The sequence below is a fragment of the Trichoderma breve genome, chromosome 3, assembly GCF_028502605.1.
Source record: "Trichoderma breve strain T069 chromosome 3, whole genome shotgun sequence".
In the NCBI taxonomy this organism is placed as follows: domain Eukaryota; kingdom Fungi; phylum Ascomycota; class Sordariomycetes; order Hypocreales; family Hypocreaceae; genus Trichoderma; species Trichoderma breve.
The window spans coordinates 3,161,156-3,187,503 of record NC_079234.1 but is presented as its reverse complement, the minus strand read 5'-3'; the positions used below and the strand labels follow the sequence as shown (position 1 = coordinate 3,187,503).

Below are 26,348 nucleotides of genomic sequence, written 5' to 3'. Positions count from 1 at the left end.
ACTGCAGACTTTATCTCAGTTTTCTTTTCTTCTAACGAGGTAAAAGTCGAGCCTCGCTGTTTGCTTTCCCAGGATCTATTCTGGCTTGGCGCGGTACGAGCGGCTGTTCCATAAATATCACCAGCGGACCCAGGCGACACATGACTCCAAAGTGGGCATTCCAACGTCGAGTCGACGGGATTTTACGGTTTGCTATGTCTCCGACAGCCTGCTGCTGCTGCTTGCTGCTCCCCCAGGGCCAGTCAGACTCCAGCACACCGCTGCAGCCAGCAAATGCTGTACTGAGGATACGATACGTGGATATGCTGCGAGCTACATCGACGATGGCGGCGGCAAAAGGGTATCGTCTGCCAGCAAAGAGCTGCGGATAAGGGCACTTCGTCAGTCCGCTGGGCTGGGAATAGCTGCACGTCTTTGGGCTCTCTCTCTGCTGCCCCCCCGCCGCCGTCCCAAGCCCGGTGCGTCATACCTGCCCGTCTCGTCTTCATGCTTGCTTGCTGCTAATGCACGAACGCCGCCATCATGGTGGAATGGCAGACCCTTGGTTGGCTAATCACGTCCTGAGCAGCGAACACCAGCTTTCTTCTCTTATCAATTTGCCAATCCTTGCTGCGGGGGATCGTCGCCACCTGCGCCATGGGCTAGACCGCAAGGCAAGGTAAAATACGCCACTTGGGCGAGAATGCTCTCTTTTTTAGTATTTGCAATCGTTTGGTCTCAGATCGAGGGAACGATAATCGCGAGCCATGATGGTTTTTAGCAAACTAGGACCTGGAGGAGGTTACTATGGGCGTGTGATTCAGCTGTGAAATGTTGCGATCTGCGTTCGGCCATTTTTTTCTGTGACGGCTGACTGTCATAACAGCGGTGAAGAGTTCATCTACGTTCCACAACCAGAATGCCTTTTCTTCTATCTTCTTCTTGCCTCTCTGGTGGTGTAGCTGCGAGTTTGCCTCCCCCCACCGATGACAAGCAGTGCGAAATTGTGGGAGCTGGGTGAAAGGTCTAGAACTGGGAACGGTGCATCTACAAGACTGGATACGCGATGACATGTGCCACAAGTACAGTAGTTCCAGCTCGCAAGAAGCTCTCTCTTTTTATTTTTGGCTGCAACATCTGTCTTGCTGTCCTCTTCTTCTCTGCAAGCTTCTGATAACACAAGATTTAGCTTCTGAGCTAAAAAGAGAGTGCCCCCCCACTGAGTCTGTGAAGCGTGATGCTGAAGACTTTTTCCTGATTCACAATTGGTATGGCTCGTAATCGGCATTGACTAGTTGTCGGCATCTGGAATTCTACGGTTTTGGACTGAGATTGGAGTCTGAACTACGGAGCGGAATATTTTTTCCGCCTCCGAGGCTGCTTTGACGAATGTTACCTTCTCTGTGTGGCAAGTTTCTGGTCTGCTTACAAAGAATGATATCGTACATAGTGGTATCGCCTCCATATATATGAGATCAAATAGAGCGCTTGTAGGTATGTAATCGCGGTTGCTTCGGCTTCGTGGGATCTGGAGATCTGGATTATTGCTTCCTAGTATTTCTTTTATGGACGTTCCGTTCTTTTTGCCATCGGAAGGTTGTTAGTCAAAACTGGTTGCACTGTAATATGTGATATAAGAGTCAGTCGCTCGTTGAAAGCGGTTGTAGTATGTGAGGGATCAAGCTAGGGATCCCAAATGAACAAAACAAGCAAAGAGAAGAAAACACAAAAGGGCCAAAGGCACTGAGCTCAAATGCAAAGAAGCAACCTTTGTGATTGAAATCTGGGTTGCGATGAAGATGGAGAGAGAATAACTAGGCATGAGAGCGAGGAGCTAGGTAACAGCCGCTCGTTGAAAGCGGTTGTAGTATGCGTATACTGCATATTTTTTCCGTAGCAAGGGGCTGGTAAGTAAAATATTGCTTATGGAGTAATATTTTATCTGTGGAGATCGATGTCTGAAATTTTCTATCCATTTGCTGCATAGGTTGCTGTATTTGTCGGAGGAAAAGCGACGATGTCAGCCTTTGGAGTTGGGCTGTCGAGGGGGAGTGATGTAGCAATAGTGAGAAATCGTCGGTTGCATGCTATCCTGACCATCAGATCATTCATCAAACTTGCCCCAAACTTTTTTTTTTTACCGAAGTCTTGCGTTAATTATGTGCAGTCTGAGAAGTGTTGGTTCGGTTATCGTTGTGCTCAATATCTCGAATTGATACTGCGGTCTCATCTCCACCCTCAGCCCCATGACTCGTTAACCGAACATTGCCGAATATTATATGATAAAAAATGGAAAAAGAAATTAAAACAAACAAACAAACAAAATAATAAATAAATAAAATTTCTGATTCAGGTAAATGGAGTAAACTATCGTTTCATCTATAATGGCAGTGTTCGATAGTTGATGGTTGTTGTGAGATTGAGTTCGCGTCGTTCTGGGTTGGTATCGGATCGTCTATCTATTGTTTTCATTCCATAAAATTAGCTTGAGAGTTATACATACATGCCATTTACTTCGTTGACCAGTGTTTAGGGCCTGTTAATGGAGGGCTTTTGGTGCCAGAAGGATCGTGGATAGCCCCAGCGTTATTTGTGACATGATTTTGTCCAACGGGTAGACTCTCGGTGGAACTTTTATTGGAGTGTAAGACGGCAAATTTAATGCATCTTAAAATAAAAAGGGGCGGGCCATTGATGTGAGTGAAGGATTCGATACAGTCGTCCTGCTGGATAGGTAGGTGACAGGGGGTCTCGTCAACGGAGTTGATAAGCGGATTCGATACGGAATCACTCAACCACTCGACCACTCAAACGTTGCATTGGGCACCATCAAGAGCGCGAAGCAGCGAGGCAGCTGTTTTATTAGCCTTCCACGGAGTTTTGAGTGGTTTCCATGGAAGCCGGACGGACAATCGTAAGACGGGCGGCTATCTGCTGGAATCGAAGTATACGCGATTCCGGGTTGAACATGATGGAGGGTGGCATTTATAGGACTTGGAGTTAAGCTGACGAGCTAGCAGACAGATGAAAGAGGGGAAATGAAGAAAGATTCCAAACTTGATTGTTGCCTGAAATCCTGGCATATATACAATCTCGAGGTGGCAAGCTGGTGTTGCAGCTTTCAACCTTCGTGACTCGTGGTATGGATTCGACTGCACGATCTCATGGATATACTCTCCATGTCAAGTAGATCGGCTATTCGTGTCCGTCATCGGAGCTCTCATTGCCGTCGTTTAAGGGCAGATAGACGGGCACTCCTTACGATACATCAGAGGCGTAAGACATTTACATCCAACTCGTACGAGTTACATGTAAATGTGGAGCACCGTGATGAGCACAGACGAGGCGACTCATTTATCACGAAGAGAATTATGGGTCTGACCTCGCAGAACTAGCCGTCTTATCAGCTCAATAGACGGCTTCATTGCAGGCCTAGACGCGGCTGGATTCTAGCTGATGTGACCTAGGAATTTTGCGTGAACTAGTCCAATCCGTTCCATGGAACTTGGGATTCCGGGGACTGCACATCAAGAGACACCATATTACTTGCAGACTTAGCCGAGTAGTCTTGGAGCCGGAGTCGCTGATCCATGCAATCCGGCTTTAATCCCGTTAAGCATACTCGACGGAAACAAAGGTCCAACCTGCTTAGTAAAGCTGGAACGTGGTGTACACGCGTGTTCGATGGAAGCAGTGGATATTGAGAGAACAGCCTTAGCGCGCCATGAGACATGCCCAATTAGGAAACTGTAACTAGATCAGGGAGAGAAGAAATTTAAATTAGGACCCAAAAGCTTCTGGATTTGTTCTTCGAGGCTTTTTTTTTTTGGCTCTACTTTCTGATGTCATGGTTAGGGTTGGGACGAAAAATGTGATTCCGTTGAAGCTGCTGATGTTTGTTTTGCGCTTTCCTACTGTTGACATATGTGACGTCCTTTGCCAGTTGCTCTCATCGAAAGCTCCAAGCTTACAGTAGCAGCCCATGCAGCATGTCGTCACGAGCTGCTCAATAACGTATGTACAAACAAGGTGCGGCTCCTTGCATCTTCCACGATGCCAAATGGAAATTGTGGCTGCGAGACGACAACCGATTCCGTTATTCCGGAACCATAGCCGGGAGACCCACCTTTCCGAGCAAGCGGCGATGGTACCGACACCAGCTGCCGATCGAGGTCGGACTCCATGAATAATTGATCGATTTTAACGCTGAAAGAGGGGAAGCTGGTCTAGAGAATGATTTCAAAGGATCCCGCAGGTCATTTTGCCAAGTTTTTGTAATTAATCCTTGCGGCAAACATCGCGGCGTGCTCAGGCACAAGTCACGGCTATGTCTCGCGGCAATGCTTCTCGAGAAGATTCTGCTGCGTCAACTGTGACGCTAAGCTCCCCCCTGGCCAGTGGAGCTGGGAATAATTTTCACGCTAAGGGATTTATTTCCTTTTCCAAGACCCGCATAACCGCGGCTTATCGTCCAATCACGAATTCAAACGTGCAGCAGGGCTGGCGATAAGCCGCTCAAGCTTCTGGATCACGATGGACTGAGTGGGGCCCGTGCCCGGTTATGGTTGTTTTTGGGCAGCTGCACTGTTTTCTGCTCGGCTTCATCCGCGCTGGCCAATGGCGGCACTTGCCATGATGAAACTTTTTTTCATCCACCAGCCAGGCCGCAGTGGGGCGCGTCCAGCTATCTGCTTGCGGCAGCCGCAACCCTTGGCTCTTGCTTCCCCTGGCCAAGACGATGACGTCCGGCGTCGGCTTTGCGTTGGTCGGACGAATGGACCGAGGTTACAGAGCAGCTCTTTGGGAGTGAGATATAGCAAACCATCGAGAGCTTTTGGATCTTGTAAGTGAGTATATATATCAAGGGCACGCCACGCCAGGATCATGATGGCCTGATTCGAGCACACTCGCACACTCTCACACACACACATTTCCCACTCACACTTACACTTACATACACACACACACTTTCGACATCTTGCATCTGGCCATCTGACATCCACTTGCAACATTACCCTTCCTTCTGCTATTATCAGTCCACTTGTGCATATCTTAGTTACCATCCATCTATTCTATCCGCTATGGCGGGATTACCTTCAACAGACTCCTCTTCAACTCTAGAGGGAGCAGCTACAGATGTGGATAAAGAGCTACATTTTCAACCCATCCGCCGACCTTCCAACGCTGCGAGACGCGGTTCAACTGCTTCAAGAGCTTCAAGACGCGGTTCAATTTCTGCAAGGTCCCAAAAGGAGACCTACGACCCCAACCTCGATGTCAACTTGCCCTATCGCACCCTTAGCCGCGATGCCAACTTCGATGAGTACCGCGTCACATCTCACACGGGCACTATCCCGGGCCCAATCGAGCCTCCGTCCGTCGCTGGTCCAGGAAATGAAAAGCGTTACCAGCTGGTAACTTTTACCCCTGACGACCCTGAGAACCCTAAGAATTGGTCCAAGGCATACAAATGGTACTGCACCATGGTTGTTGCTCTTACTTGCTTTGTTGTGGCATTTTGTTCGGCTGTCATCACTGCGGATCTGGTTGGCCCGGCTGAGGAATTTCACGTCAGCCTGGAGGTTGCATTTCTCACGATTTCGGTCTTTGTCATTGGCTTTGGTGTTGGACCTATGGCTTTTGCGCCCCTGTCTGAGGTATTTGGACGACGAGTCATTTAGTAAGCCCATCACTGCGCACAATTAAAGACGAAAATCATTGAATACTAACACACTATGTAGCGGATCGACACTTTTCCTTGCCGTCATCTTCATCATCCCCTGCGCCGTCTCAAAGAATATCGGAACCCTGATCGTCTGCCGTGCCATCGATGGCATCGCCTTTTCGGCCCCCATGACCCTGGTCGGCGGTACGCTTGCGGATCTGTGGAGGAACGAGGAGCGTGGTGTTCCCATGGCCGCCTTTTCTGCCGCTCCCTTTATTGGACCTGCTAGTGAGTACTTCCCAAACCAAGTATCTTAATTAGATCAAATCATCTAACCAAATTGCAATCCAGTTGGCCCTCTTGTTGGTGGCTTCCTTGCTGATGGCGCTGGCTGGCGCTGGCTGTACTATATCCAGATTATCCTGGCCGGTGTCGTCTGGATTCTCATCACATTCACCGTCCCCGAAACTTACGCGCCTACAATCCTTGCTCGCCGCGCCAAGAAGCTGCGTGAGACCACTGGTGATGAGAGCTACGTTACCGAACAAGACATTGATGAGCGGTCCATGGGCGAACGACTCACCGTTTTCATGGTCCGACCCTTCCAGCTGCTCTTCCAGGAGCTCATCGTCCTCCTCATTTCGCTGTACATGAGCGTTCTCTACGGCTTGCTTTACATGTTCTTCGTTGCTTTCCCCATTGTCTTCCAGGAGGGCAAGGGATGGAATGCCGGCAACACTGGTTTGATGTTCATCCCCTTGGCCGTCGGTGTCCTTCTCTCTGCGGTCCTCTCTCCACTTGTCAACAAGCACTACATCAAGATGGTTCACAAATACAACGGAAAGCCGCCTGCGGAGGTTCGCTTGATTCCCATGATGATCTCTTGCTGGTGCATCCCTATTGGCTTGTTCATCTTCGCATGGACCTCGTACACAGATCTCATCTGGGTCGGCCCCGCTCTGGGTGGCTTCCCCGTTGGCTTCGGCTTCATCTTCCTTTACAACTCTGCAAACAACTACCTGGTCGACTCCTACCAGCACCAAGCCGCTTCTGCCCTCGCCGCCAAGACATGTATCCGAAGTTTCTGGGGTGCTGGCGTGGTTTTGTTCACTGAGCAGATGTACCACCGACTTGGTGACCAGTGGGCCTCTTCGCTGTTGGCATTCATTAGCTTGGCTTGCTGCGCTATTCCCTACTGCTTCTGGATCTGGGGCGCTAAGATCCGTGCTCGCAGCAAGTATGCCTATGGCGGTGATGATGAGGTCCCAACCACCACGGGCCCCAATGATCTCGAAAAGGCTCAGAGGGTTCCCACCAACGGCAGCGCTGTTCGAGACAATGCTGACACTGATCTTGACCTGAGGAGGGCGAGGAGCTACGTCAGCAACCCATAAATCAACAAACATGAATACAATCACACAAACACCAGACTGCACGAACAAACCAACCAATCGAAACCACCAAATCAAACCAATCATACAATCATACAGCATGATAGACACGATTTTTTCTTTTAGAATGATATCCCCTACGATAGATATTTTGATTTAGCATTTGGGCGGCGTTTTAAAAATGGATGGATATACCTGGACGATACTCTGCATATAGGAGAGAATGGTATGGGGTATAGACAGCATACTACACATAATACACTAATGATAAGACTTTACTATATTTGACTTTTTTCGTTGCTGTGAGATCGTAATTGACTACCAACTAACAGTGCTCAACTCAACTACCCAGCCAGGACATATTTCCTGCAGTTCCACTTGCATACGTGTAACTTGAATACTAGGACTAATCCACTATTGTACAAGGTCCATCTCTTGTCGATCTTTTCGGCCTCTGCCGAGAGCTGGAGCCCACTTGTCGGATGCAAGTCAAGCTCCCAGCCTCTGAGACCCACCGTGGCAACGGCGATGGGGGCAGCACGGCAATCACATGATGTCGGATGAAGAAAACATGAGAACATGGCTGAAAGACGAAAACAGGGGTATAAAACAAAGAAAAAGAAAAATCATCAATCATCTTCTGGGCGGACTGGGGCATAAGAAGCCACGACTGGCTGTGCCTTGGTGCCCACAACAGTAGTCTCTGCTTTTACCAATGTGGACGATGCCTTGCGGTGTCGTCGGAAGAAGTAACTAGAGGCATGACCTGTTAGCACCGAGAAAAGAAATAGGACCCATAGAGGAGGAGCTTTGAGAAGGGAGAAGGCTTTTTGACTTACATGAATGCTCCTATGGCGGCGAGGAGGACTGGGACGCCGAGACCGACACTGACGCCGATGATGACGGCGTTGCTTACGCGGTGCTTCCCGGACTTTTCTCCGGTTGATGAATCGCCTGCGGCTGAACCTGGGGTTGATGATGTGCTTGTTGGAGGAGGAGGAGGAGGGGGTGGAGTGTAGGACTTTGGCTTGCCGGATGAGCTTGTCATGGTCACGGCGTCGTCCTGAAAGTCGACCGTCTGGAAGGTGGATGCGGGGCCTGTAGTCCAAGCAACAGACACGCCGGGTGTGATGGTCGACGTGAGCGTCTTTGTGACAACGGTTCTTTGCACACTTTGCATGGAGGCTGGGCAGTTGATCAGGCCGGAGGAGGCGCAGACGGTGGCTGATATGGTCTCGGTGGTGACTGTGCTTGTCACGGAGGGGCCATCAGCACGTTTCTTGGGGGCAGATGATGCAGCTGTTGTAGTGGCTGTTGTTGTGACTATGGTCGGTGCTGAAGATTTGCTAGTAATACAAGCTGCTGCCAGCGTGGTGAAGAAGAGAGGAATCTCTGTCTCTGGCGAAGGGCCCCAGGTGTTGCCGAGGAGTTCAACAGAGGCGCCAGCTGCGGCACCGATGCCAAAGGTGAAGCCCTGGTCTATGGTTAACTGACAGTTGTCAGTGTCAGTATCGCTGTCGTCTCTCTTTTTGAGAGAGTCGACTTCGTTGAGAGTGATGTTTGTGATGAACTCGGCAACGTTGGCGTATATGCGTGCCTCCACTCCGGCACCGACTTTGAGGGGTCCTGAGACTTCTGATCCGACGTGGAGGGAGCCCAAAAAGGTCTCAAAGGCGATGCCAATGCGAGCCTCCACGCGGAGGATTGCCTTTAGGATGACTTGGCCGTATTGGATTGTTACGGGGAGGAATGCAATCTTGCCTCCATCGCTGTAGAGGGGCCTTTGTTAGCAGCTATTCATATGTTCTTGTACTGTGCCTTATCGTGGCACGACATGGAATGAAGAGACTTACAAGTCGATTTTCGAGGCTTCTTCGCTAAATAGGGCAATCTGGGTTATTATGTTGTCGAAGCGGACGTGAAACCCGCTGCGGATATCGATCTCGCTGTCAACGCTGAAAATAAGATCAATAGAGAAGACGGCACCCAGGAGCAACTCGTCATCAAGGGACACACCGACAATCGTTTTGGATTGATATATATTGAAGGTGTATGTCATGCTGGCTGCGAGGATGGTGTCAATCTCCATGTAGATCTCCAAGTCTGTCAAGTTTACGGCCACGTTGTACTCTGGCAGCTTGAGGTCGAGATTCAGGTCGATGGGCGGAGGGCCAATTTCCTCAATCTTGTTGAATGTTCCTTTGATGTCTGTGATTGTGAAATTGTCCAAAACATCCTCTGCAAAGTCCTTAGCCCAGTGCGTGAGGTTGTTGAATGTGTTCTCGAAGCTGTCTTTGGCTTGGCCAATGGCAGCACTGACATTGAACTCGCCCTGGGCAGTGAGCTTTGCGCTGGCCTGGCCTTTGACGTAGCATTTTGTGCATACGATGGTGACAGTCGCTGGGCTGTCATCGAGAAAAGGGCTTTTAAGTTGTGCTGTTAGAACTGGAATTCTACGAAAGGAAAAGAGGAACTAATAACACTTACTACTTGAAGATTGTTTGCCCGTCGAGACCTAGGGAAAAGGAAGTCGAATTGTCAAATATGACATTTGTGCCGGTTCGCTTCACCCTGTTGGCAAGCCGCCTGCGAACCTCGTGTACGGTCTCATCGGCCGACTTTCCAGGCAGGTTTCTGACAACGAGCTCCGAAGATGCGGCAAACGGCAGCAATACGCACAGCCAGCTGAGCAAGAAGAGCAACCTCGATGCCATTGTGGACTAGATTTTAATGACAGCGCTTAAGCCGGAAGCAATCTGTTACACTTCATCTAGAAAACGTGTCGAACCGGCACTAACACAATGCGGCACCATCTCGATTCTTAAGAAAACAAGCCCAACCCCCCGGTCTGCTCGCGCCAAGCGCTTCTCAATTGCGCGAGGCAAGGCTGCGACAGCGAATGCGGCTCTTGCGCAGGTCAGCCCGGCCTCGGTTACAGAAATCTGTGCGTTGGCCCGACTAGGACCGCCATACATGTATGGTGGACTGCAAATTTAGAAGCTCAGCGAAGAAAAAACTCAGCGGAACCAACGCGTGGTTGCAGCTCTGTGGAGAGAGTACAAGGGTTTCCATGCTGTTGGGTGACTTCAAAACACTCAGACCCTTGTTTCACCCATCCATGTTAATCCTTTCGTGCGGAGACGCAGGAGATGAAGCTGCATTCCGCGGTTTCAGCTCAATGGGCTCGCTGTTGCTGCGACCAGCCGCCGACCGCCGGCCGCATGCAATTGCATCGGCGGAGATGCCGCGGAGGAACTAGACTCGCCGTCGCAACAAGAAATCGAGCTCAATCGACCCGGTCTCGCAGCTTTTTGGCGTTGGTAGCAAGTGTGTGAGTGTGTAAGTGTGTCTGTCAGTGTGGCTGTGCCAGAGTTGGATTGATTGAATTGTCTGTATGTACGTGTAAGTAAGGCGTACGGCTGCTTTGACGGGCTCCACAAGGATCAAACTAACGCTCCCGAGAAGCAAAAATAGGTTTCATCTTCGGTGTCTGTGAATTTGGGGGGGACTCAAGAGGTTGCCTAACCTGGTGTGATCAAGTTGCCCGAATAGCTGCATGGGGCTAGGCATTTTGCTGGGACAGGGGGAGGTTTGCATCACGTAGAGTGTCTGGTGACTGTCACTTTTTGACAGAGCCGCAACTAGTATATCGTTGTGGGATGGCCGAAAGAACGATAGGCGAATGTAGACGAATGTAAGCTTAGGGTTACAACAAAGATAGGTGCTGTGTATATAGTAAAGGGTTCAAGTTGCTAGTTGCAGCAATTGATCCTAGGGTATCCGCTTCACCCGTCTATTAGTTCTTACAACACCAAGTCTCTTGTCAATGCACGGCAACCTGTCGTGGAAGCGGCGAACTATCACTCAATGCGGAAATTTCTCGGAGACGTCTTTACACACTGAGGAAACATTCTCATGTGATAGTCCTTGCTGACGGTTGTGAGTTGTCAGAGGCCTTTCTTTCAAAGTAACTGCAGGTATGATTATAGATGGCTTTGGATATACATTTCTTCTCATTTCATCTCTCAAATTCCTCAATCCATGTCTATTCCATAGAAAATACTACCTAAGTAGTCTGTCTAGTCTGACTACATGCATGGAGAGCTACAATAAGACATGCTGCCCTGCTGCCCGAAGACAAGAAGACAGTATCCGCCCAGTATCCGCCCCGCGGTGAGAACATTTCCAATAGCGCAAGTATACCTATTTATAGCCATCTACATATTGAGATATAATGCAAAATAGAGAATCTAGCAATGCGTCAAATAATATCACCAAATTCGGAACAAGGAAGAAGGTCTATTTAGATCCGTTGCCTAAAAAATAGTCGCAAAAAAGACTTTGTGGCCATGTGGCATGTCGGTTACCGGCTATGCAACGGTGAATGTTACCTACCTTATGCAGTCGTGGATCTGTCAAGATAATGGAAACTGCTGCTTCTTCTAGGAATATGCTGGTTGAAGGTAGAGTTATTCTTACAAATGGCAACTGTTTTAGCGAACTTATTGCGGCATAGACTAATAGGCTTGGCTATATGCTGTGTCGCCAACTTGTTGTAAGTGGTTGCAACAACAGATATGAGTACTAAGAGTACATATGTATCTTAGTGACAGTAAGCACTATGTTCCAAGGATGTAGCTCCGAATGAAGTATTTGCCGAAATCCCGCGAGAACCGAGAGTGGTGGAAACATCACACCCGGGCCCATAGTGCAAATTACAGGCTGACACATGACAAGGACTACTAACAATAGATAAGTGGCTTAAAGAACAACTCAGATTGTCTCAATCTAAGGCTACAGAACTTCTAAAGCTTGAACAGGCTACCCCAAGTCTTGATGGTTGTGTCCAGAACGGACCGAATATCGCTGGGTCCCGTTGCTGCCTTCTTGGTGGAGGAGGTCTGTTGTCCCCATTGTATCTCCCATGCCATCAGCTTCGTGTGGAAAGCGGTCTGGTTGTAGTTTGCGGGCTTGGTTGTCGCAAGGTAGTCGATGAACTGCTGCCATCGTTCGACGTAGTAGGTGCCAACCAGTCCGGCCCACTGCTTCGAGGCGTAGTCTTCGATGTTGCCTTGAGGACCCCACAGAGTGATTTGGTTGCGCGCGTTGTACTCAAGGAAGTTGGCCGTTGATGGGCTACTTGCGCGGGCCTCGTTGATCCAGGGGGTGAGTTGGAAGTGCACATTGGTGGCGAGCACAGCATCGAGAGTCTTCAAAAGAGCAATGAGCTTGGCACCACGAGACTTGATGACGCTGGAGCTTGCGGAGCTGGTGTATGCATCAACGAGATCCTTGTAAAGGCCGTCGAATTCGTTGACGAGAACCTGGCGAGTCCAGTCAACAAGATCGTACTGGTATGCCGGGTTGGCAAATAGCTGGATGTCCTGGAGACCGGCCTTGAAGAGCTCACTCCAGGCCTCAACCATGACCGCTGGGTTGTAGGTGATGGTGGTTGGATGGTGACCGGTGCGACCCAAGAGACCGCTAATGCTGGGCACCAGCTCCAAGATTGACTTGGGCACGGCAGTAATCGTCAAGTTGGTGTTGTTGAACACGGTAGGCCTCAGAAGCTCCCATCCGGTATACAGGCTCTTCACCTTCGTGGTACCGTATCTGGCCGAGACCCAATCATGAAAATACGTCTCGGTGTCGATAGGCTTAGGGCTCCAAGCCTGATCCAACAACAGGTCATACATGATTTCGTTGCCCTCCTGGCCCTCCATTGTCAAGCCGAACCCAACGAGAGAGCTTGAGTTGCGCACCGCATCCATTGAGTTGATGGTGACGTTCTCGATCTGGCCATACAAGCCCATGTTACCGCCATAGTCGTGGAGCTCACACCAGATCCAAGGCTTGCCATAGAAGGAGTTGGTTCGGAGCCACTGGGGAGCAGATTCAGCAAACAGGTCGAGGAGCAACATATCCGAGTTTACAGGAATGCCACCCAAGAAAGACTCGATACGGTCGTTCGACCAGAAGGCACTGTCACTTGAGAACAACCAGGCCTGCATAACCCAGACGGCATCGGGATCAGCGGCCTTGAGGGCAGTCCAAGTGTTGTGGCTGACGTTTTGAAGGTATCCCAGGTCACCAGAGAGCGGCTGGTTTTCGTTGAACTGATCCAAAGTCCAAAAGTTGGTAACATTTCCATATAGCTCCTGCTGCTTGCTAATGAAGAGCTTTTGCAGCTGAGCAAAACGAGGGTCGAATGGGTTGATGTAAGTATCGGCGCTCAATTCCGCAGGAAAGTTTGACCAGAGAGGGCTTGTTGACAGAGAAATGTCAGGGAATACGCGGGAGATGTTACGAGGAACGAATCCTGGGAAGGCTGGCAGAATGGGAGTGATGCCGAGCTCTTCCATACGATCCAAGATCTTGAGCTGGAGATCAAACTGGCTGTCGACCCAGGATTGAGGCATCGATCCGCCCCATGAACCTTGAATATTGCCAAAGTGGTTCCACGCCAGGAAAGCAGGTCCGCTGATGAAAGAGTTGATCTCATCGGCATTCAGGCCGATTTCAGTAAAGACCTCAATGAAGATCTTCTCGACACCGATCCAGGCAAGGGCCAGATTGATACCACGGAGGGCCATCCAGTCCAGCTGCGTCTCCCAATCCTCCCATGTCCAGAAGGCACTGGTATAAGAGGTTGTGACTGAACAATACGGTCAGCATCCAATGCGATTGAGCGTTCAGTTCACGTGGAATTGAGCCTACCAGTGTTCCAGTGGTAGCGGTACGGCACGACACTGGTGCCCTTCAGGGGAGACTTGAGCTGGGGAAGTCGTTTCGGAGCTTGATCCAGTTGGCTCCCCACGAACCACCAAATGTCAACATTTGCCTCGCTAGACAGATATTTATGAAGACTGCAGCATCACATTGGGAGAACTCATCAGCGCCGGCACAAAAAGGGATAGCTACGAAGATACTCACCCTGATAGCAGAGCACTGGTCGTCGTACCCTCAATTCGGATCTTTCCATCCTTTGTCGAGGACACGGCATAGCTATCGTTGGTAAGGCCAGAGATCTGCGCAGGCTCAATGACAAACTCAAACGAATCTACATGCTGTGGGAGACGGCGCTTGACAAGAGATTCAACGCCGGCAGTCGGATCACAGCTGGACGCAGCAGCGCCAATGGCCGAGAGCAGCCAGACGCAGGACTTGAAGGCACGCATTAGGGGCGAGCGGGTTGCTGATGCTGCAACGGAGTCGATGTGCTCTCCTGGAGGGGAAAGTTCAAAGACATCTTCCGGACGCTTTAGGGACCGAGCTCTTATAAGAATCTCACGGCGAACATGGATGTCACCACCGCATGAAGCTAGTTTGCGTGTGGGGGTTTTACGGCATTCTGCAAGATTTGGCGTTGAAGCGACAACCACGTGGGATCGTGAAGCTGTTCAACTAGACAAGGGTTGAGGAAACCCGGCAAGGGGGTTGGTGGGGAGACAATGCGGCACTTGACCGCGAGTTCGGAGCCTGCTAATGGCAATTGTCGGTGACACAATCCAAGAGTTTGAAAGAGAATCCAAGAAGAGGAGAAACCCGAAATAAAACCAAGGTTAGTGTCTCGATCTAATTCCAGAGCCGGAATCTGCAATGTAACGTTGAGTCGTGACTTTTAGCGCTTGATAGCCATTGATCAACGGTTCCATGCACGTCTTTCGCATATTCGGTGCCTGGGGCCGAGACAGCTTCGGTAACCCCGGCACTTTTGTACACCGAATGTCCATCTTATCGACATTTAGAATAGACATCCTTAACTTGCATGGTTGAACAGGCTTAAAGATACGGAGCATTTATTCTGCGTAAGGTACGAAGTATAGCAGGTCCAATGAGATAAAAGATGTCAGCAACGTTTCCAGGCACAGCAAGTTAGCTCGGGGTTTATTGTGGCGTGAGCGTTTGCTTTCGGTCCCTGATCTGCCGTAGCTATATTCTGCTAGGATGAAAAGGGTTTGGGGATGACGCATATAAAATGTCTTACCAAGGCTTGGATAGAATGGTTCATGATTTGACAGCTAACGTGGGGAGTTGGAGATGGTGGACCCTGGAGATGGCATTCATCCAGGCACTAGTATCCCACTCCACAGACACGGTCCCGGTCCCGGCTGTTTGGCGATTGGCGAATGAATACGATGAATTTAAGGCATGTGGAAGGCTACTGAGGACATCGAAGGCAAGAGATGTCTCTGCGTGTTGCGAGTAAGTGTGTTTTGCTATGAGATGTGTCGGCATCTGCAGACGACTATAATACTCTGTACGCAGCGGCGCTTTTGCCACTCATACGGAGGGAAACCATTTAATTCCTCACTCACTGGTTAATATCTACTAGGTAATGAAAAGCAAATTCCCAAGGTACCTAAGTAGCTCTTCAGTATCTGCTTCTGTTGCTACTTTCCGTTAATATTAGTATCTTAATTTAGTATTTGCTGCTATTGTCATATTAGTATCTGCTACTATGGCTATTTTTCTTTGTCAGTAGGCTATTTCCGATGCATTATTAATCCATCACTTATAATTTAAATTTTGTAACATCAAATGGAACATTGGACAACAGAGTTGGGGTGCTGGCTAGCATTTCCCAAACGTTGCGCTGTAACACATGGCATTGTCTCTCCGAATACCGACTGATGTATGAATCCTTGCATTATCGTGTACTAACGACCCGTTCCGAATACTACTCTAGATGTATTGTATGGTACACACGCAGTCTCGTTTGGCGTAGCGTCTACCAACTTACACTACACGATGGGCAAGATCCACAAGCTACGCCGTTCCTGAATACCTGCATGTTTTCCCATGTGGAGAGCTAGAGTATAGAGTAACAGCTCGCGTGACACGTGCGTGCTGAGCACGGTTTTCTTCTTTTGGCGAATAAACATGTGAAAGTGAATACATATGGCCGATATGGTAGGTGGTATTCTGTAAATATGTATGACACAAAATTGTTTGGCAGGTTACAATCACGCGAATGCGATTTATACCATGAATCAAGTCCATATATACTGTATATATCATTTTCAGTGGATATAGCTATAACTGATGACAAACCCAATCTTCACTCTTTACCCAACATTACTGTTGATATTGTAAATCAAGCCGTTCCAAGTCCTGGTACCGATTGCTCAAAGCCCGTCTATCTATATATGCCCCTGCATCAACAAATGACACTCTCTTGCAAGTTTTCTCGCCTCAGCCGATAGAAGATCCTGCTCTTCACTCACTTGCAACAGCGTGCGCCGCCAAGTCTCCCAATGCTGTGCCATCGTGCCTTGAACAGCATGCTGCTGCCCAGGCTGCCCGCCGAGTACAGGCCTTGACCAATTTCTCACCTCCTCTGGATTCAAATCTTTCAACAGCTTTGTTCCGGCTACGGTAAGCCAAGCATGTATCTCGCCTACGACGACCTCGAGCCCCGGACGCCTCAAGCAGGCCAGATTCAACAGCTCGTATCCCCAGTTTTCTGTTACGCCGCCGAGCCCTCGAACGTACAGTTTGGCTTCTACTGTACCAATCGAGGTATAATGTTGACGTACTTTAGCTTGTTTGTCCTCAGGTATTGGCTCTCCTATTATCTCCCAGCCGTTCAGGCCACGCATATGAGGCCGATACAAGTCACTCCACATGTTCCGAAGTCCAGGGAGAACTGCCCAGTTGATTGCGCCGGGCGGCAGTTCCTGGATGGATTCGAGAAGATTTAGCAGCTTCTCACGCTCATCGCTCAACTCTACCAGGGCTTCGCACAGTAATCCCATGAGGCGATACAGTTTGGTGGGTGGGTTGGGATCGTCCAGCACAGGCGCAGCTATTAATACTGCAGTCTCATTGGAAGTCAGGTTTCCATCGAGATAGTCGCCTAGGTAGATGAAAACGTCCTCATCTTCGTGGTAGCCATCGCTCTGTTGTAGTTGTCGTATTTGAATGATGTGTAGTTTGAGCCATTCCACCGTAGTCGGCATCGCGATTCTCTGATAACAAGACAAGATGATGATATGGCGAAGAATGATAATACGAGATATAAAGATGAAAATAGACAGAAACAAGATTCAGAAAAAAATCGCCCAAGGTTGATGGCGTTTGTTCAGCTGGGCGATTGAAAGCTCCGGATATGGGCTAGCAGAATGTTAATTGTTTGCGCTGCACTGTGTCCATTGTATTCGCCTCACTGCTAGAAATTGTCGGGAGAGACCACCTGACGGGAGGAAATCGAGTCAAGAATTGGCTCAAGCAAAGCTCGGCGAAAGATTGGATGGATTCAATAAAGCTGATACGATGCTGTGCAGATCAGTTGGGCTGCTCTACATACCACCTACGTACATATACATTACATACATGCACTCGTAAGGGACAGGCTCACATCCACGTATCAATGCATGTGCATACACCTACATGTACATATGCACATGTACGAGGCAGAAATGGCCTGGTCTTTTGAGGGGGGCTGCAAAGGTGCATGCCGCCATGTATGAACAACCTGGACGCATTAAGCGACTGTAACTCTGGTGACGCAGCGCATCCAGCGGAAACACTCTCATGGTCGGATCCTACGGTTAGCCACGTCACCAAAGGAGTCGCCCTGCGGGAGAATAAGAGTGGTGAGCATTGATGATGGTGAGCAGCTCAGCGGATTCAGCAGTTGAATGCGAAGCAATGGTCCCTTGCATGAGTTATGCTAGTAAGACGAAACGAAGCCGGATCCTTGTCAAGTGTCAGAGAATAGCCGGACCCGGTAGTTGTTGAGATGGTAGCATCAGCCCCTAGTATCATATTATCTCCACTAATACAAGGCAGACGCGTTTACAGAATATTAGATGTTGGAGGAATAATCGAGAGGAATAAGAGCGGTCTATCTGGTTCTTAGCTCTATAATCCGACTCTCTCTTGAGCTTTACTATGGCGTGTTTCGGTTGGCGCTTCCGACTGTGATTGTGCTTGCTTAGCCGACAAGATGACCAGGGTAAGTGGTGTTTGTCGAAAAGAATGGGTTCGCAAACTCATTCCTGGTGAATAACATAGTCTGCGTCTGTAGAATATATTTTGCTGATATGAATCCTAGATGCGGTACTCAGAGCCAATCAATTTTCCATGAATAATTTTACTTTCTCGCATCGGCCAACAGGGATATTCATATATAAAAGCCTGCTAAGTACTAAGGTTTGGGCACATATATATATCTTTGAATTCGTATACTTACCTTCTCGTGGATTCGAGATACTAGATGTCTATTCGTAATGCTAACTACACAAATAGCCATAAAATCTTGGGCATATCCCCTCAACCTGCGGGTTGTGGCTGTCCCGGGTCCCCCAGTACTCTTTGGCGTGTGACTTCAGCCCCTGTGGATTTAAGATCAAAAGCCTCACCACAAAGTGTAGTAGTACGGTGTGATATCAACCTAGAGCTCAAATCTACGCCGGTTTACATCTAGCAAAGCCGTAGGCGCCATCCTCCGGAACAAGGATAACTTCCGCGGCAATGTCTAGCGAATTCAAATAGCCTGGTCGATCCCCAGCTTAGCTTCAGCACAGACCGTTCATCAGACGATTTCAGCAAAGGTCACGGCTCCATCTTCAGTATGCATGTAGTAATGCTTATTCATATCACCAGTGGGCTCAAAGATAACGGATAGCCACAGGGGTGTAAGGGCGATCTGGTCATCTGCTACTGGAAACTAATGCTGTAAATCTAGGGAAGTGAGGGGATCTGATAGCAGCCCTACGAGATGATTCCTGATGCCACGTCTCGGAGAGAAACCTCACTGAGTATTGAACTTCTGACCCTTGAAAGAGTTGGGCGCCGGGTTGCCACTTCATGTATTGCACGTATGTAGATCAAAAGGAGCTGAAAGGGACAAAAGGCGGATTTTAGGTGAACCAGCTCTGTATAGAAATCCACCGCCATTAACTGCCAGACATTGATTATAGCTTGAATTGACGTCTGATTAGCAATACTTGGCGAAAACTACGTGCAAGCGGGGAGACACTACGAACAAGCAATCGCTGAGCATCCGCATATACACTCATAATATTGAAACCCATACTGTCGTCGTAAAAGGTAAGGAGTGCGGAGAGCACCTGGTCGATCGCATTTCATGGGTGTGCCGCGCCATGTAACATCAGGGCTTGCATAGTAAGTGCTGTCATACTGTACAGAGCAGACAGAGGTATTACATGATGCTACTCTAGAGACTGTCTCGGATTAGTATAGACTTACGCGCATTCACGGGGTATTACGAGATGCGCTCTCGGGAGACTTCCTATCCATGTATACAAATGTCATCTGGGCTACTAAAAGGTAATTGCTGTGAAACCGTGTTTTATTAGCTTGTTAATCCTTGCCGCCCTTCTTCTTGTTTGTGCTCGGACCATTAATTTCATAGGAGCACAAAGATGGAACATTGAACTTTGTACGAGTATACTGATATTTGAGATATCCGCGAATGTCAATCGTTGCTTCATACATATAAGTAGCAGCTGATTATTTATGTAGCTTCCCACCGCTTCGTAGGAGCCTCATTGTGTCATTCCCTTGTCTCTATTCGTATTCCGCGGCCAGTTAGAAGCTCACAAATCGCATTATCCGCCTCGACAGTCACAAGATGCGGTCTGCTTATGTGCAGGCGATCTGGGGCCTGCTAGCCCACAACAGTCTTGCTGCTTTGGCCCCGTCCGCAACCATTCCCGACTGTGATGTAACCTACCGGGGTATCAATCGCAACGGGGTGGAAGCGTTCTTGAACATACAGTATGGAATGTCCACGTCTGGCGCGCATCGTTTCAAGCCGCCTCGACTTCATGTTCCAATACATGGGACTACCGTCTATGCGGATTCGTATGGACCGGCTTGTCCTCAGGCCTTGGGAGGCTGGGTAGCGCCCTTGTCTTTGACAAACGTCACTCGGATTTCGGAAGACTGCTTGAATCTCAACATCGTCAGGCCAAAAGGAACAAAACCAAATGACTTGCTCCCTGTCATGATATATATCCACGGTGGTAGCTTCTGGGCCGGCCAAAACAGCGAGATAACCACTACTCCGGATGGCTTGATTCTGGAATCGGTCAAAAATGGGCTCCCAATCATGCATGTTGGCATGAATTATCGCCTTGGGTGTAAGTTGGAATGATTCAATGTTCCCTGGGTAACCTAAGGCTAGAGCTGAGTGTGCAATGGCTTACACGGATATAGTCTTTGGATTCGCTCAGTCTGATGCTCTAAAGGCGGAGCGCTCTAACAATGCTGGATTGAGAGATCAACGACTTGCTATGGAGTGGGTTCGAGACAACATTGCGCATTTCGGTGGCGATCCCTCCAAAATAACAGTATTTGGTCAATCTTCCGGAGGTATGTGGTTATTTCATCTATAAGTGCGCAAGTATCGCCATTGCTGACTGAGTACTTCTACGACGACATAGGTCTAGCCGTGGGTATGCACATTCTATCATTTGGTGGCAAGCAACCTCTGCCCTTCCATAATGCAATCGCCTCAAGCGGTGCCTTGGAGCCTGGAGTCGTTTCAAATATAACAGAAAATGCCATGAAAGCCGTTGTGGACTATGTTGGATGTAATGAGACTGACTTTCATTCTTTCGACACCCTACTCTGTCTTCGTAACCACAGCATGGACTCCCTACTCCAGGGCTCTCTAAAGACTTATCGATCCGATATCAACGTTGGCGACATTTGGCTACCTTCCATCGACGGTGACTTTCTCCCGGAGTGCCCTTCAGCTCTCCTTCAGCAAGGGAAATTTGCCAAGAATCTCAATGTGATATTGAGCTGGTGTGAGGATGATGTCACACTCTTTACTGACGAGAGTATCTCGACTGCCGACGATACTCGAAATTTCATCGCAAACTATGTGCCGAATCTGTCTAGTGGAAATCTCAATGAGCTTCTCTCGCTTTATCCTGGGTCTGAATTCGCCACCAACGGAGAGTTATCCGCAGAGTTCTATCGTTCTGCCAGGATATTTCGAGACATTGTCATGACATGCCCAGCTCTTTATTTTGGCGAAGGAGTTGCCGAGCAGAGTGCAAATACGGTGTACTTCTACCACTGGAATCAGACTGTTTTGGGTCCTGTTTTGGAACATCTTGGCCATCCTCCTGGCATGGGCCCTATTCACACCGCAGAGTTCGCATACGTCTTCGGAAACCTCTCACATTATAAGATGGATGATGTTCCATTCAACCCTTCGCCTTCTGATCTTGAGCTCACAGTTAGGGCCTCTAGGTCTTTCTCGACTTTTGTTAGCGTTGGGGAGCCGGGGTTACCAAACCACCATACATTTCGGGGCTTCAATCCAGCCTTTGAAAAGCCAGGCCAGACCAAGGTCTTTGTCGTTGGGGGATCGGATGAGGGCCTCTCTTACATTGATGGGCTACAGGCTAATCGGGCTTTGGCCTCGCAGAAAATTAGAGAGCGATGTTCTTTTCTTAATTCAGAGGACGTATTGAAGGAGCTCGGAACCTAAACGGGATGATGTGATTTCTGCAGACATTTCGCTATTCTGAAAGACATTAGTTCGTCTAGATTACACCTTTTAATATTGTACATTTCATTGCCGAGACATTCTCAGCCCTGATTATTTGAATCCTACATTTACAATCTGCTCCAGCGTTTTGAATCCGTCGTGGGCGTACCCTTTTGTGACGTCTACTTTGTACTGCTTTCCGTCCACCTTGATAATGCCGTATCCCACATCTGTCCATGCCGCCCTTACACCTTGAAACATGTTCACAAAAGCACGGCCGATCCTTCGGAAAGGCATGGTGAAGAGATGTTCCATGTCGAATTTGAACAAGGCCTTCTTCCGTGCCTCTTCTTCAAGCTGCAGCTCGAGTCGTCTCAGCTCCGGCACGTATTCGCTCGGAAGTGAGAAGCGGGTCTTGAGTGCAACATTATCGAGCTCCGTCCTGATGACCTTGGGCTGAAGCAAGGGGACCATTCGCTTGACTGTCACTTCGAGTTGGGGCACGCCAGCGGCGATTCCTGGTCGTGTGGCCGCTTGGCCCGCCGCTTGAAGGGGTGGCAGCACTCGGATGCTGCTGACGATGTTGGGTGTCTTTGAGATGAGATAGAAGCCCATGGCTCCGAGCAGGGCATATGACGCCCCAAAGGTAAAGCCAACCCATTGCGGGATGCCTTCTGGCTGCTGGATGGCCGTTGGGCCGGTCAGCACCGTCCAGGTGATTATAGATAGACCACTCGACCAGCATCCGAAATAGAACCAGAAATGTGAAGGTGCTTCGTATAACAGGGTTGGCGTCTGCTTGGACGCCAAGCTCTTCACAAAGGCATATCGGCTGGGGGCTATTGAAGCTGACGGCGACGCGGGAGAATTCGCTTGGCTTGTTGGTGATTTCGATCTGATGTCTTTAGGAAGCTTCGGTTGGGGTTTCGGTGTCGCAGAGGCGCGCAGTCGCAATGATGCTGTGAAGAAGCGGGATTGAGTGGATGTGAGGTCTGGGAGAGTTGTTCGCGGGGTCAAGGGCGCCCGAGGGCATGGGAAGAGGCGAAAGCCCCTCGCGAAGCTCGCCATGGTTGAGCGGCAGCAGTGAGTTGAAGCTCTGTTGGTCAATGAACTGTGATATAATTGACGTTGGGCGGCTCAATTGGCTTCTTGTGTCATGAAGCAGCTGCCATCACTTGCAATGGCCGATATGGTGAAGCTATCGCAAGCACTTATATGTAGAAAATGTTGACAATCAGGCGATCTAAGAACTGCCGTATCTGTGGTCTGCGCTAAGATAACAAGTTAAGCCTGTACCTAGCTTGAGAGCAGATTGAGTGTGTGCATCGATGTCCCTAAAAAACAGCGCATTCTCCACTTGTGCTACAGGACAGCTGCTGTAGTACCTTGTTAGTACTTGATGAATGGGACTTTAAGTCTTTCGACGCAGAGTACACGGATAATGTAGTATGGCTATATTCTGAAGAGTAAGTTTCTTGTCATAAAACACATATTTGTTATTATTATTTTGTTTGTCTCTAACATGAATTCTCTTTATCAGGTAAAAAAAAAGCTTCCACGAATTCTTCCGTGCGGCATTCCGTTAGTACCAGAAACTTCCCGGCGCCTTGCACCCCACCAAAAAAAGGCCCGTGGTCTGTGCGCGCCTTTCAACAGGGCCGATTCCCAACAGCAAAGAAAGCTCTCATCTGCGAGCATTTGAGCCTCTCCGCTTGAGCATCACCACCAAAAACTCGCCTTTGCGTCTTGGTCAATTGGGCTCCAATGGCTTCACTTGCGGCGGCATGCCGCATTTCATCCCGCCTTGCAAGCGGCCGGGCCGCCCGCGGTACGTGTCCCGTCCCGTGCGCCGTTGCGCGCAAACCCTCCTACCGGAGTATAAAATGCAGAAGATGGCATGAACGGCGAGATGCAGAGAAGACACCGTAGCTAACATGACATGGCCGCTTCCTACAGGCTTCACCACTTCGTCGCGATGTCTCGCCGCCCAGAACTTCACCATGCCGGCCCTCTCCCCCACGATGACGGAAGGAAACATCGCCAGCTGGAAGGTTAAAGAGGGCGATTCCTTTAGCGCCGGCGACGTCCTGCTCGAGATCGAAACCGACAAGGCTACCATGGATGTCGAGGCCCAGGATGAAGGTATCATGATGAAGATTATCTCCCAGGATGGTAGCAAGAGCGTCCAGGTAGGCACTCGAATTGCCGTCTTGGCCGATGCCGGAGACGATATCAGCACTCTTGAGCTGCCTGCAGATGAGCAGCCCCAGCAGTCAGCCCAGAGCACTTCACAGTCCTCAGCTCCCGCGCCGCGGGAAGAGCCAAAGTCTGCTGCAAAGCCCTCTGCAAAGCCAGAATCCGCTGCCAGCGGAACCTACGAGCACAACTACCCTCTGCTCCCCTCAGTCGGCCTTCTTGTACATGAACACGGCATCAGCAAAGAGGATCTGAGCAAGATCAAGGGCACGGGACCCAGCGGACGACTACTAAAGGGCGACGTATTGGCCTTTATCGGTGCTATCAACGCCGATCGCCCCGCCCAGGTGTCTTCGCATTTCAGCAAGCTGGCCCATCTGGACTTGAGCAATATCAAAGTAGCTGAGAAGAAGGCTCCTGCTCCTAAGGCATCCGAGGCTGCCTCTAAAGCACCGAAAGCTGCTCCCAAGGAGGAAAAGGTCCTTGTCCAACTTCCCATCTCGTTGGAAAGTGTTGTGCAGCTGCAAAGACGTCTTCAGGATTCCGCCGACGTCTCCGTCTCAACAGCCACATTCATCTCCAAGGCCACAGCATTTGCAAACAGCCGTCTACCTGCCGTGCCTCATGCGCCAACTGCCAGTGAGTTGTTCGACGAGGTCCTTGGCCTAGGCAAGGCCAAAGCTACCAAATTCTCTCAGGGAGCCTATGTTCCCACCATCCCCGATTACTCATTCACTGCCTCCCGGAGGGCCTCTACCCCCAAGTCTGACATTATTGACATCTTGGCCGGCCCTGCCAAAAAGTCCAGCTCATCGTCAGCCCAACGGGCTACTCCTAGGCTCGATGCTAGACTTGCTGCCGATGGAATTCACACCTTCAGCCTGCTGGTTCCCAAGGAAGAAAAGGCCAGGGCCGAGCTGTTCTTAGAGCGATGCAAGCTCGCCCTGGAGGAAGTGCCCGAGACATTGATATGAATTTGAACCCCTTTTTGTCAGCTGAATTGTAATTATAATCACGTCCCCCAAAAACTAGACTTTTCAATTATACTTAAACACCATCTTCATTGTCACGTTTCTACTTGTTTCATGAAACTGGATTGACTTCAGGGAGAGCAGGAACAGGAAGCGGCTGAAATTTTAGGGGGGGACTCTAACCCATTCTCAGATTGGTCTTTGGTGGAGAGGTCAAGGTAATTTGCAGTCAGTGTTCGGCAGGGAGAGCACAATGTCATTGTCAGCGACTCATCTGACCCTTGGACACAGGTCAGTGTCGAGACACGGTACGCCGGGCGTAATCCGAGAGAAAGGTGGCTTGCAGCTCGGCGTCGAAAGCTAACACTGACTGGGACGAATTGGGGACCTTCGCCAATGTTCGGTAAGCAGGGATACATACTATTCAGGTTGCCATTGCTGCAGTTGCTGTTGCTACTATTTTGTGCTACGTGTGAGCGATGTTTGTCCGACTGGCTTGGTCTCGGGAGCGAAGGCCACACGCCAGAGCAATTGCAGAACAGGGATGACTTGTCCCATGCATAAACCTTTTTCTGCCCCCAATTCCCTCCTTTTTTCTTGCCAATATCCCCGTGTCTAAGACACCAGTGTCCGCCTTGTTATCCCAAGTGCGATTGAGCAACTGCCTTGTCCCATGATCCTTGCCGTGGTTTCACAGCAGAGGGATAGCTTGTGATCTTCAGCCCGAAAGATTTCGACGTTTCTAATTTCTAACCCAGCTGTGCTGTAGGTAGGATTGCTCTTCATGGCCTAGCGCCTCACCACTAACGACGAAATGGTTGCAGCACGGCAAGATTCGACGTTGGACTTCCCCCTTCGAAGCTCTACCACACTCACACTACTCTTTGGCCAAATGCAAGGGTGATCAGGCACGTGGACACTCGCGGCGATGCCGCATCTTGGAAACATCGAATAGCACGCGTCAAGGCCTGGTTGTCCATTTCCAATCATCCCATGGCGCGGCAGCCAGACCCCGAGCTTTCTACACCGGCTGTAGCTTACTGTTCCGTCATTGGGTATGTGAGGCCAGCGGGGTACGCTCGGTGAATGTAGCATGGATGATATGCATCAGGTACGAAGTACGTGGCGCAAGGGATGCTCGCAGCCATCAGGCTCTCAAGTTTATGCGGGCGCTAGTCTTCGGTCTAGACTTGCGCGGACATCGATCTTGGACTCTCGACAGCATTGGTGACCATCGATTTGCAAACTACTGCTATCTAAACGCATGCGAGGGGGCGCCATTTGCATTCAGACGTGTCTACGCAGGCTCATCGAGAAGCATGTGACTATCTTGTTTTGAAGCCCCTACGCAATCGACACGGCGTTAAGAGCCAGACCGCTGTGGACAAAGGCAACGAATGAAGCATGAGCTGGCTGTTGTCACATTATGCTCGCCAAGTGGCACGAACCGTCTCCAGGGCTCGGGTATGTCGACTTGGGTGTAGGCGAAGCTCAGACGTCGTTTACATGTACTAACGGGATAAGCCGCTTCGCTATTTTCAGACACCAAGCTGGCAACATCGGCACTATGACCGCCAGTTTGAAATTGGGGGCGAGTACCGCGAGTACCGAACGCAGTACCCAGTACTTCCCTGCTGCTTGCTTGCCTGTCGACTTTGACTCTTTTCGTC

General features: G+C 49.6%; 7 protein-coding genes across 7 annotated transcripts; 3 read left to right on the top strand and 4 right to left on the bottom strand.

The window, feature by feature from the left end:
* Nucleotides 1-5,060: 5,060 nt before the first annotated feature.
* Nucleotides 5,061-7,038, top strand: T069G_05369 (major facilitator superfamily domain-containing protein; the record flags this gene model as incomplete). Its single annotated transcript, XM_056172579.1, has 3 exons — nt 5,061-5,659; nt 5,721-5,932; nt 5,996-7,038. 3 exons carry the CDS (start codon nt 5,061-5,063, stop codon nt 7,036-7,038), a joined length of 1,854 nt encoding a protein of 617 aa, XP_056029437.1.
* Nucleotides 7,039-7,664: 626 nt separating this feature from the next.
* T069G_05368 (uncharacterized protein) lies at nt 7,665-9,749 on the bottom strand (the record flags this gene model as incomplete). Its single annotated transcript, XM_056172578.1, has 4 exons — nt 7,665-7,788; nt 7,875-8,804; nt 8,889-9,458; nt 9,523-9,749. The coding sequence occupies 4 exons, from the start codon at nt 9,747-9,749 to the stop codon at nt 7,665-7,667; spliced, it is 1,851 nt and encodes a 616-aa protein (XP_056029436.1).
* Nucleotides 9,750-11,840: 2,091 nt separating this feature from the next.
* Nucleotides 11,841-14,213, bottom strand: T069G_05367 (alpha-N-acetylglucosaminidase (NAGLU) tim-barrel domain-containing protein; the record flags this gene model as incomplete). Its single annotated transcript, XM_056172577.1, has 3 exons — nt 11,841-13,690; nt 13,753-13,901; nt 13,969-14,213. The coding sequence occupies 3 exons, from the start codon at nt 14,211-14,213 to the stop codon at nt 11,841-11,843; spliced, it is 2,244 nt and encodes a 747-aa protein (XP_056029435.1).
* A 1,965-nt stretch (nt 14,214-16,178) lies between these two features.
* On the bottom strand, nt 16,179-16,997 carry T069G_05366 (uncharacterized protein; the record flags this gene model as incomplete). Its single annotated transcript, XM_056172576.1, has 1 exon — nt 16,179-16,997. One exon carries the CDS (start codon nt 16,995-16,997, stop codon nt 16,179-16,181), a length of 819 nt encoding a protein of 272 aa, XP_056029434.1.
* A 2,639-nt stretch (nt 16,998-19,636) lies between these two features.
* Nucleotides 19,637-21,511, top strand: T069G_05365 (carboxylesterase family domain-containing protein; the record flags this gene model as incomplete). Its single annotated transcript, XM_056172575.1, has 3 exons — nt 19,637-20,147; nt 20,224-20,379; nt 20,451-21,511. 3 exons carry the CDS (start codon nt 19,637-19,639, stop codon nt 21,509-21,511), a joined length of 1,728 nt encoding a protein of 575 aa, XP_056029433.1.
* Nucleotides 21,512-21,622: 111 nt separating this feature from the next.
* On the bottom strand, nt 21,623-22,579 carry T069G_05364 (uncharacterized protein; the record flags this gene model as incomplete). Its single annotated transcript, XM_056172574.1, has 1 exon — nt 21,623-22,579. The coding sequence occupies one exon, from the start codon at nt 22,577-22,579 to the stop codon at nt 21,623-21,625; it is 957 nt and encodes a 318-aa protein (XP_056029432.1).
* A 696-nt stretch (nt 22,580-23,275) lies between these two features.
* Nucleotides 23,276-24,681, top strand: T069G_05363 (biotin-requiring enzyme domain-containing protein; the record flags this gene model as incomplete). Its single annotated transcript, XM_056172573.1, has 3 exons — nt 23,276-23,339; nt 23,468-24,009; nt 24,055-24,681. 3 exons carry the CDS (start codon nt 23,276-23,278, stop codon nt 24,679-24,681), a joined length of 1,233 nt encoding a protein of 410 aa, XP_056029431.1.
* Nucleotides 24,682-26,348: the final 1,667 nt, after the last annotated feature.